This window comes from Dendroctonus ponderosae, unplaced genomic scaffold (genome assembly GCF_020466585.1).
Source record: "Dendroctonus ponderosae isolate FM_Combo_2020 unplaced genomic scaffold, Dpon_F_20191213v2 Dpon_F_20191213_1, whole genome shotgun sequence".
NCBI classification, from domain to species: Eukaryota; Metazoa; Arthropoda; class Insecta; order Coleoptera; family Curculionidae; genus Dendroctonus; species Dendroctonus ponderosae.
This window is the reverse complement of record NW_026017110.1, coordinates 52,797,630-52,808,493: the sequence shown is the minus strand read 5'-3', so window position 1 is coordinate 52,808,493 and position 10,864 is coordinate 52,797,630. Positions and strand designations below refer to the sequence as shown.

At 35.5% G+C, this 10,864-nt stretch overlaps 3 protein-coding genes across 3 annotated transcripts in view; 2 read left to right on the top strand and 1 right to left on the bottom strand.

Annotated features, from left to right (window-relative positions):
- Nucleotides 1–2,549, top strand: part of LOC109533833 (coiled-coil domain-containing protein 124) — a 4,552-nt gene extending 2,003 nt beyond the window's left edge. The window contains exons 2-3 of the mRNA XM_019899300.2: nucleotides 1,682–1,962; nucleotides 2,019–2,549. Coding sequence (XP_019754859.1) covers nucleotides 1,682–1,962; nucleotides 2,019–2,202 — 465 coding nt within the window. The 3' untranslated portion in view covers nucleotides 2,203–2,549. The remainder of the gene's footprint in view (nucleotides 1–1,681; nucleotides 1,963–2,018) is intronic.
- Nucleotides 2,550–2,715: 166 nt separating this feature from the next.
- Nucleotides 2,716–5,629, top strand: LOC109533832 (pancreatic triacylglycerol lipase). Its single transcript, XM_019899299.2, has 5 exons — nucleotides 2,716–3,553; nucleotides 4,332–4,593; nucleotides 4,889–5,150; nucleotides 5,209–5,474; nucleotides 5,527–5,629. The coding sequence occupies exons 1-5, from the start codon at nucleotides 3,502–3,504 to the stop codon at nucleotides 5,582–5,584; spliced, it is 900 nt and encodes a 299-aa protein (XP_019754858.2). The 5' UTR covers nucleotides 2,716–3,501; the 3' UTR covers nucleotides 5,585–5,629.
- A 243-nt stretch (nucleotides 5,630–5,872) lies between these two features.
- On the bottom strand, nucleotides 5,873–9,562 carry LOC109533831 (pancreatic triacylglycerol lipase). The gene is made up of 5 exons (XM_019899298.2): nucleotides 9,207–9,562; nucleotides 6,921–7,103; nucleotides 6,516–6,851; nucleotides 6,056–6,449; nucleotides 5,873–5,999 (listed from the first exon to the last, which is right to left on the bottom strand). Exons 1-5 carry the CDS (start codon nucleotides 9,259–9,261, stop codon nucleotides 5,942–5,944), a joined length of 1,026 nt encoding a protein of 341 aa, XP_019754857.2. The 5' UTR covers nucleotides 9,262–9,562; the 3' UTR covers nucleotides 5,873–5,941.
- Nucleotides 9,563–10,864: the final 1,302 nt, after the last annotated feature.

Here is a 10,864-nt window from a genome sequence, read left to right as displayed (position 1 = left end):
GGAACTGGAGGGCTTCCTTCTTCTTCTCCAGCAGTCGCTGTCTTCCGATGAGGGGCTGCTTGATGAGCTGGAAGCGCTCCTCCACTTTGCTCTTTTTTACCTTGATTTCGTTGATGTCCTTGTCGGGTGCGGCCGTTTCCAGATGTTTGGTTTGCTTCTCCAGCTCATCGACTTGGCGCGCCTTGACGGCCATTTGCGTTTCGATGATTTGCCGCTTTTGCATCAAAATATTCTCAGAGGCCAAATTCTACCCCGTGCCATCGCTTTCGATTTGTTTCTCGAGTTCGTTCATCCATGAGTCCATGTCGTCGCAGGTCTGGTGAATCAGTACTTCGCGATTAGCGTCAAACAGGCGTTAACCCTTCTCCTTGGTGGTTTGTTCCAGAACATCGAACTGATCGGCCAGTTCCCCAATCTTGGGCGAGATTGCGGTTGCAAATTCCGGCTTCTCCTTGGCGAGTTCCCAGTTGCGATGCTCGACGTGCAGCAACTGTCTGGGGAGTTGATTAACTACAGCCACTCTAGGCGCGTTCGAGTTCATCTCTTTTACAACGCCATCGTAGCGGTGTTTCTTGATGTCCACGTCCTCAACGTTCTTTAGTTTACCTTCAACGGTTGTCTTCAGGTCTTCAATTTTTTTTTTTCCAAAAACTCGGACTTCCGACTTGCGGGGTTTAACCTTTTCTGAACTCGGTCGCTGCTGTCACTTCACTCCCCCGTCTGGTTCTCGTCGTCGCTAATATAGTTTCCTCCAGGTAACCCAGATGGTTCTCGAAATCTCCAGAACAGGTGCGGAACTTCCCGCTTGTCAGTGTCATATTTGACAGTAAATGGGGCGCAAATGGGGCTCCCATTTACTGAAATACCATGAATTTTGATCCCTCCATTTCAAACGTGAGTACCCCAGGCTATTTCCGTTACAATAATATTTCCACTCGGGACAATTTCCGCTATTTATTTTGTTTTTAATATATGAATTTTTAGCCCGACCTGAGTACTTACTTCCTGAAGGTCTTCCAGCATTTTCCTGAAATCTTGTAGGCCGTCGGACAGCAAAACTATGTCATCCGCGAAATGCAGATTTGTTAGGCTTATACCATCTATATTTAAACCCTTTCCTCTTCATTCGAGCATCCCAAAGACGTATTCCAGAATAGTGATAAGCAGTTTGGATGACATAGTATCACCCTATCGTACTCCTCTTCCGATTCTTATGAAGTTGGTGTGCTGAGCTGCTTTAACATCATGGTAACATTTTTATAGGTATGTGTTATGTCTTAGTTTAGTGAAGCGGTAGTCAACACGGCATTTTTGTAAGGAGTCCAAGACTGCATTCAGATCAACGGTCCCAAAGGCCTTGTGGAAGTCCACAAAGGCAGTCGAACGACAAGCGGTCTATTGTATTCAATTGGTTTTTGAATCACAGTTTTTATGCTTTGAAGATTGGTCCCAAAACATCTGCGGAACCAATACCCATCTTAAATTAGATAACAATCTAATTTGTTTTTCAGTCGCGTGGTAATATTTCTCGTGAATAGTTTATAAAGGTGACTAAGTAAGCTCATTGGTCCATGGTTTTCCAGTTCATCGGTAATAATTAAAGATGCTTGGATTGAATATGTTAGACAATAAATATTGTTATTTTTTTATTGGATTCGTACGAACTTATTAAATCTGATAGGAAGCTGACGAGAGAAAACGCCAAGAGCTCCTGCAGCGAAAAGCTGAAGCAAAAGCTCTTTTGGAGAAAGAGATGGGTTCTATCAAAGTGTCCAAGCCGCCTCCACCTGTTAAAGTTACTAGAGCTCAAATTCAGTCGAAGAAAGAAGAACCTCCGAAGCCGAAGGAAGTTGCGAAGGCGACTGAAACCCATTTAGATGCTCCATTACAAGAAAACTTGAATAGAGTGCAAATTGACGGCGAAGAGGCTCGTACTATAGATGAAGCTATTGAAATTTTAGGGTGAGTCAATGTTGAAAAATATTATTAGGCCAAGTTGTGACGTTTCGAAATTGTAGCGGTCCTACTGACGATTATGATAAACATCCTGAGAAGAGAATGAAAGCCGCCTACAATGCCTTTGAAGAAAGGCGGCTGAAAGAATTGAAATTGGAACATCCGTCGCTAAGATTGTCGCAGCTTAAGCAAATGATCTTCAAAGAGTGGCAAAAATCTCCCGAAAATCCATTGAACAAAGTATAGACTATCTAGACTTTGATCTCTTACTGTTTATTTTACATAAATATGAATGAGATGTTTGCTTAAATTATGTTTATTGCTATTGATGTACGTATTACATGTTTACCTCTTTGTTATCTAAATTTTACCATAATATACAATTTTTTTAGTTGAAAGTATATTTATTGAAGCAAAACTTGTTGCGAGTTAGTTATCTTATGATATAGATACTATATAGTTTTCGATTGTAATTTCGATAATTTGATTGGTATTAGGAAAGAGGTAAAATTCCATTAAACTTTTTACAAGAATATTAATTTATAAAACTGGTTTACTGTATTAGAATATACCAATAGAGAATTTTGCATGTTTTTCTAGACGTATTATTTTTAATTTGATGAAGCCCTTGTCCAACAGTTTTTTTAGTCAGAAAATCTTTCATTTTTCTTCAGGTGTGTTTTTCACATAAAGGTAGGTACCGCAGGCATTTCGAAGTTTTATTGAAAATTTAATGCAGCCTTTCCGACCAAGGATTTTTTAAACAGATTTGTCACTGAGATTAACCTACAGAATGCGGTCTTATGCATTTCCATACGCATGTTTTGCACTTTTTTGTTCTCCAATATTCACTCTTTTATGTGATAAATGATTTATTTATTCAAACAGGACTGCGTTATATGGAATGATCCTATGTTGTTTCGTTAACAATTTCGCTTTTAAATTAATGAGGCTATTCTATGTAAAACAGAATAATCATGTTCTCAAATGCTGCCTTTCAAGTGATTTCCATAAATTAGTTTTAGTGTGTGTAATACCGAACCACAGCAACACATAATTTAGTGCTATTCGATTTATTTGGAATTATAAATTTGTTGAAGCGCACACCATTTTATTTCGATTGAATTAGAATTGAAACTTGCAGTGTTCAATTTAACTAACGTATTATATTTTTTAATGTTTATTTTCATTATGCAATGATGAGAATGAATGAATTGAAATACACATTATTCAATTTTGAGTAATTCAGCTACTGTTCGGTTATCAGTTCTGATTAGAAGACAATATAAATTAAATGCTTTCAAGAACATTTCCGTCTGAGGCATAGTCGTAGGGGTTAAAACGTAGAAATGCTGGATTAGGTTTATCACATTTACAATTATTGATTGGTAGTCTTTATGGACCAAAATGTATACATTTCGTCTCGTAAGATAATCCTATCACCGACATCAGATTAAATTTTGAATGGTCGTAAATAGTAACTTCTACTATAAATGATATGGTTTTGCTTTATATTCTTTAGTCAGTAAAAAGAAAAGCTCAAAAATGAAGTACGCGTTGTATTTTAGTTTGGTGTCCGCCTGCTTACTAGCTGCAGGTGAGTCCCATGGGTATCGAATCAAAGAAATCCAGTTTTAGTGTTGAGTGTTCAGTTTCAAATTGCTCATTAGGATGGGGTCAATTATTCTGTGAAAAAATGTGAATAAAATGCTCTTGTTGGTGAGATAAATGGATCAAACAAGCCTCGCCCAATTTAGCAGATTGCCTTCATTATTTATACCTACCACATATTATCTGGTTATATACAGCGTGGGAATAATAAGAGGAAATACTATGAAAGAAAATCGAAATTTTGCAACAATAATAATAACGGCAAATACACCGGTTTTGTAAACTATATATTGACTGTTGAAAAAGTATTTTTGCATATATACTTGCATATGAAGATATGTTACCATTTATTAAGACTCATTCGGCTTCAAATTAGTGCGTAAGCGTAAGTTGCAAAAGAAATGCTACGAAAGCAAAAGGCGAAAACACGCCGTTTATTGAAACTAGTGGGTTTTTCGGGTTTTTAGGTCGTCGTAAAATGGAATTTCTTTCTGACGTTTCGCAAGCACGAGTGGCTTGCATCTTCAGAGGTGGTTTGCTTGAACGCTTCATTACAATGTAAGCGTGTAACCTAGTTTCAGGGAATGGCCTCGAAAGTCTATCTCTTTTGATACCCTTTTTATTATTTCATGAGCTGCATTAATTTTTCATTGTTGTATTATTCCGCTGAACAAATTTAAAAAAATCATTTTCATTATTAACTTAAAGTTGAAGTCAAAATTTTATCAGGCCGGACATATGCACTTAACATACAAATTTTTCAGCGCAAGCTATTAATCCTGACGATGTAAGTTACGTCTTCTACACTCGAGAACTCCCGGATGGTTTTCTCATCAAATCCAATACAGATTCCAACGTGAATAAGCTTCTACGAATTTTTGACCCAACACTTCCGACGGTTGTTTTAATTCATGGCTGGCAGGATGATTATGAATCAAATTCCAATACTTACGTAAAAGACGCTATTTTCTCCAAAACCAACGCTAATGTTTTTAAAGTAGACTGGAGTCCATTATCTAGACTAGGGTAAGTCATTTGAAATTATTTGTTACCGATCATCCCCAAACCGCATTAAGTATATGAAATAATAGATACAATAATTTGAATCATATCTCATCATTATATAGTACTGTACGCATTTTTATTAAGCATTATTCATCTAGTAGTTTAAAAATTGTGACTTTACGAGACAAGTAAGTTGCCTGCATCATATATTTACATTAAACTAAAACTCCGTTCATATGTATATTCCCACGCAAAAATGCTCAGAATCAACCTACATTAAAACTGGAGTTTACTAAAGCTACTTAGTAAATTCTAGATACCTTGCTGCCCGAGATTCAGTGCCACCAGTAGGGAAAGAAGCTGCCACTTTCATTCAGCGATTATCTACAGCGTTTAACTATCCGTTAATTGATTTTACTCTGGTTGGTTTCTCCTTGGGGGCTCACATTGCCGGCAATATTGGCAAGGCTTTGAAAGGCAAAATTGGACTTATCATAGCTTTGGATCCCGCCGGTCCTTTTATTAGTTCTACTAATTCCAGCTTCAGCGTGTATCCAACTGATGCCAAATATGTGCAGGTACCTATATGAAGTTGGCATCAAATTTTACAGCTTTCTTAACGTGGATCTGTTTTAGGGAATTCATACAAACGGAGGCACCTTAGGAATGCTCGATCCAGTTGGTCACTCTGATTTTTATCCAAATGGAGGCGCGAGACAGCCTGGATGTGGAATAGATCTAATTGGAAACTGTGCCCATAATAGAGCTTGGCAACTTTTCGCTGAATCGGTCACAGATAACAGATTCGTTGCTTCCAGTTGTGCCACATTGGAAGACCTTCGAGCTACAAACTGTCCTGGGAAAACCAAACACATGGGTGGATTGGCCCGATTAGACCGAAGGTTTTTGGCTTTAAATTTTTCTTATTTTTTATTAATTTTTTAAATGTTGCAGTGCTAAAGGACTGTACTACTTGGAAACTAACAACAACTCTCCATTTGGGCGTGCATAGGAGAATTATTTGAATTTTATGCAATTATATGATAACTATTTAAAACTGTTTTGTTTGTTTTGAGTTTTGCAGTCGAAGAGCGAATTGGTTCTAAAACTTTAATATTTGTTTGTTGCTATCTTTATTTTACAAAATCAAATCAATGCATTATTTTCATATATTGACTTCGCAGCCATATGGTAAAAACCCCAAATCCTAATTCCTCGGATTTAATTAAGTCTGATGTTTTTACTCATCGCTATTTTTCGCCTAACTTTTGTCTACTTTGGAGCTTAAATTAAACTAAAATTGAAATGCGAAAAAATGTTTATTTTTGCAAGATTTTAATTGGCGTGCCGAAAATTAACGGTTGGTTTGTTAACCTCTAGCGAATGGCGACTGGCTATTGGTCAAAAGAAAGTATCCTCCGGATTGTCTAAAAAAACAAAGATTAAACTCATATTAAATGTTTGGAATTAAATAGTATCTTACGTTGCTCTGGCGATAGGCCAGCTTCCTAAGAGACTAGCAGCATTTACGTTACATTGGTTGTTCTGGAATACGGAAAAATTCGTGCATAATCTGGATACATATCTGTTGTCATTAACACTTTCGGCATAGTAGAAATATGATCTGCTGTGGGCACAGCTTCCGGCTACATCGATGCCGCATCCTGGTTGAGTGGAACCTCCATTAGGATAATAATCAACATCTCCCATTGGGATTCCAAAACCCATTACGCCATCGTTTGTGTGGATTACATGGACATACTGAGCATCAGTGGGATCCAGGCGATTGTTAATGTTGTTTACAGTGAATAGCGGGCCAGCAGGGTCTAGTCCAACAATTGTGCCGGTCAGTCCTCTAGTTCTAGCACCAGTATTACCTGAGTTTAAGTAAGAGTAATTAATACTTCATTAAAAGGATGAAATAAATTAGGTATAAACTTTACCTGCAATGTGAGCTCCAAGTGAAAATCCTACAATAGTGACCCTGGATAGAGAATGCGCTACTTCGTTGTTCAATCGGATTAGAAAGTCGCCGATAAAGTTTCCAATAGCAAGTACGGAACCTTGTGCAGTTAAATAATTTGCTGATGCAATTGGGCTCCAGTCAACAACAATTACATTTACGTCTTTACTGAGGAGAAGTGCCGGTCTAATTTCAACATTTATTGGTGATAAGTAGTGATTTCTCCAACCATGAATAAGTACAACAGTGTCTCTGTTAGCAGCGAATCCAGTTAATCGAACAATGTTTCTGGCGTCACTGGCTCTTATTTGGGTTCCTAAAAAACATGAAATATCAAAAGTTGAACATGCTGATTTCATACCAAGAGACTTAAGTATCAACTTACCAGCACGATTCTGAGAGGTATACACGTAGAACGTTACTGAATTATCGCTAACGAACAGCTCAGGGTTTACTTGTTCTTTTTCAAATTCCTCGACCTCAAATAATCCATCCTCCCTCTCATATAGCAAATACCTTGAAGTGTTCTTCAGATTATCAGTGATCTCTTCACTCTTCAGCAGGGAAACTACGTACATAAAACATGAACTATACTTTGTTTCTGGATAATATTAACCAGAAATTAAATATAAACAAACATTCTAAATGAAGTAAAATAGTATTTTTTGAAGCGTAAACAACTAAAGCACAAGAGATGTTGTCGGTCTCATTGCCGATTTAACGTCCCGTTGCAGATGTTTTTACGAAGTGCTTTAGTGTGATACGAAAATCCCGCATAAATTCGTTAAAAATGAAGGGATCAATTTCTAGGAAAACTGCTTGGATATTAAAGTTTTTGTTTCTCTTTGCGTCGATTTTTTATGTAAAAAACTTAAATTGCATGGAACGTGGAACGCATAATATCAATAGCAATTTTTTATAAAACATGCCATACATCTTTAATTTTTCAATTCTACAGCTGACTTTAAGTAAAATATACTTTCAAGTGCATATTAGTAAATGATTATTACTTAAGTGAATTTTGCGTGAAAGCGTTCATCCTCAAATCGGTTTCTATAAATAGCTGTTTCAATGTTCCTAATTTACAGCGGGCGTTTTGAAACCCGTGACTTCTTCACATCGCAATTTAAAAAAATTGCGCCGGACGTATTAATGAAATATTTTTTGATAAGAACTAAGACAGCGCGCGTATCATTTAGAAAGGAATTAGTTTATCATTTCCGGTTTAAAAGTTACATTTTAATAATAATGTACTATGGTTTGTATAAGCTAAATATTTTGGTCATTTGGCGATTGCATTTTTCAGAACGCAAACAATCTGACAACAGATTGCTAAAGCGCTTTAATTTTTTAAAATAGAGATACACAAGTTTTAAATTATTAAAACACGAATTATTAAATATTCTAAGACCGACAAACTTTATACATCTGAAAAATACAGTGTGTGCCAAAGGAATACTTACCAGAGATGATTAGTTTGCATATGTAGTCTTCAAAAAAGGCGCAAATAAAAATTGATTTTCATATGAAACCTGTTCTAGTTATAGTTATCCATCTGCAAATATTGATTATTCTTGCCCGGATAAATACTCCATTTATTTGAACAACATTTATTTTGTCGCTACTTTGGACCAGTAACATATTTCAGTAAAATATATTTGATACGCTCTACTTTAAAAATACATATAGTTATTTTATTTTTAGGTTTATTTATTCTTTATTGTCGTTATTTAATTCCCAATTTTGCGGAACTATCATGGGAATATCCCTTTTTACATGTACAGACTGTGAATCATTCATTAACTTTTATTAATTCCACACTTTATTGGCTTTACTTAATGATGGCTGAATAACCTTTGATGTGCAGTTATCAATAATGAAAATATATTTAATAATAACAAATATTTATCTAATAAATTCACCATTTGATTGAAAGGCTTGATACGATTGTAAGCTTAGCGGATTAGATACGTCAAGTAATATGAATAAAATGATATATAACATTGACAAGTAGTTTAAATGTAAGTTATTTATTAAAAAGCCAATGAAATTAATGACACTGAACAGATAAAAGTAGTTGACTGTTATTATTGCTAAGACTTCCTTTTATTCAATAAATATGAAATAATTGTAAATTTGAATCATCTCATTGCGATTTAGTATTACAGTTAGCTATGTCTTTTATTTTGTAATTTTATGTTTTTCAAGTGTTTATAAAATGTGTCTTTTTCGACCCATATTGCCATATTTCTTGTTATCTTAATAATTATTATTGTATGTATAAAGTTGTACTCAAATATGTAAGGAAATCTGCTAAAAACTCGGAAAAGCCACCCGAAACAATCCAATATGCATAATCCAAGAGTAGAAATGTCCAAAATTGAACTCCGAACTGCTGTCTAAGTATTAGGCTTAATCCTCTATAGGTATTGTTAAAAAATTGTGTACTTTTATCACAAAATCAAGCATAGAATGATGAAAACTTTATACTTTTCTACAGTTTCAGTAGTATGTAGTATGTGAATAATGTACCATATGGCCTTCCTGACACCGGATCGCGCTCCTATAGATCATCTATGGATATTTTCATTTTGAACCAACTTTTTCAGAAAAAATCTCCTACTTGTTCGTATTCCGGTTTTTACATATCGCTGAATATATTTAAACTTACCTGACTTAGCTGAAGCAATGGCAACAATTGCCGCCAAAAGCAGAAGCCTTTTCATATTGCGGCGTTTTCTGATGGCGAACAGTTCAAACAACTGCAGCTTTAATTTATTCTTGGATATTTATATTAAGTAGTTGTAAAACTTCACTTTTCGATAACGTTATCTCTTAAACCAAATCACCTTATTTTTAAATGGATAACTATGACAAAAACTTTATTTGCGCTCCAAATCGATCGGATGATTTTCGAGGCACTTGACAAATAAAAAACAAGTGATAGTTGAAAAATCTGCAAAGTGGATATTTGTCAAGCATCTGTTTTGTTCGAGTACCTCATCCATTATATGTAGAGATATTGGCAGAGCCCATACTTATTTTGCGATGTGGTGGGTATACCTACATATGTACCTGTATACAGTATGACCGACTAAACAACTAGTAGCACTAAGAATGTTCTGGATATGGGGCTGGAGATCTCAGAATAAACATTGGCTGGTATTTCGGTAGTTTTTTCTGAAAGTTTCCATTGCTGTGATTTTAGATCTTATTCATTGACTTAATTTGTCTGCTTCAGCCTCAAAATTTCCACCTCTTTCCTAGTTTACATATCACATTGATGCCAGAAATTTTCCTCAGCATTATTTATTTAAAATAAAATACTATATAATTTTTAGAGGCCATTTTCTAGATCCATCCGGTTAATGGAATTTGAACCGTATCCGCATTTATTATAAGATTAGTTAATGGAACCGACGTGTATATACTACACATCAATATAAAACATCTAGTGATTGATAATGCTTTGGAATGTTCCCTTGAGCGATCCAGGGCTCACGCAAGCACGATTACGAAGCGTGCAGAAAATGCGTGTGGAATAAGTACGGGAGGGCCGTCGGTCTTCTTTGGTTTTGAACATCGAAAACTTGCCGCTACTCTTTAGTCTTATATAAACAATTTGCTACCATATTTTCCAAATGTGCGGGAGTTAACCGAATCAAACTCAGTATTAAGGATTGTTCGTGGACAGAAAGCTTGACCTGCTTATTATCTAAATAATTACTTCCCAACGGGCCTGAGAACACAACACTTTTATGCATAATTACACACTTGCAAAGTGATGATTACTTTTTTACTTGATATTGTCATAATTACTTTTTCCTGTGAAAGTTACAGGTTTATCTAAATACCTCTTCAGAAGTGGTTCCAAATATCTAATTTCAAATTTAATTAGGTACATATAGTAGTGACTTTTCGCTTTCGAAATAAGACAAAGACAAAATGAGAACTAAGTTGTTGTCTATATTAATAATCATAATTGGATTTCTTCGCGACCCTTCCACATTAACAAAAGCTTTGTCGGCACATGCTTATCTTTGATTGAGGCTTTACTGTTTTTTGTATCAATTGTTTTTAATAACTTGGGAATGTGGATCGAGGAAACAGAACTAAATAAATTGTTTTGCTGCCTTAATCAGACTTAATCTAGAAAGAGATATAATATTGAATAACACAGCTTTCCACATCATATTTTTATTCATCCTTATAGCAACATTCATCTATAACTATACAGGGTTGCTCATTAGTGCGTCAAAGTGCGATATCTCAGTAAATATGAACTTTACAAGAAAATACGTCCTACGAAAGTTTTTCATGTATAAAAGG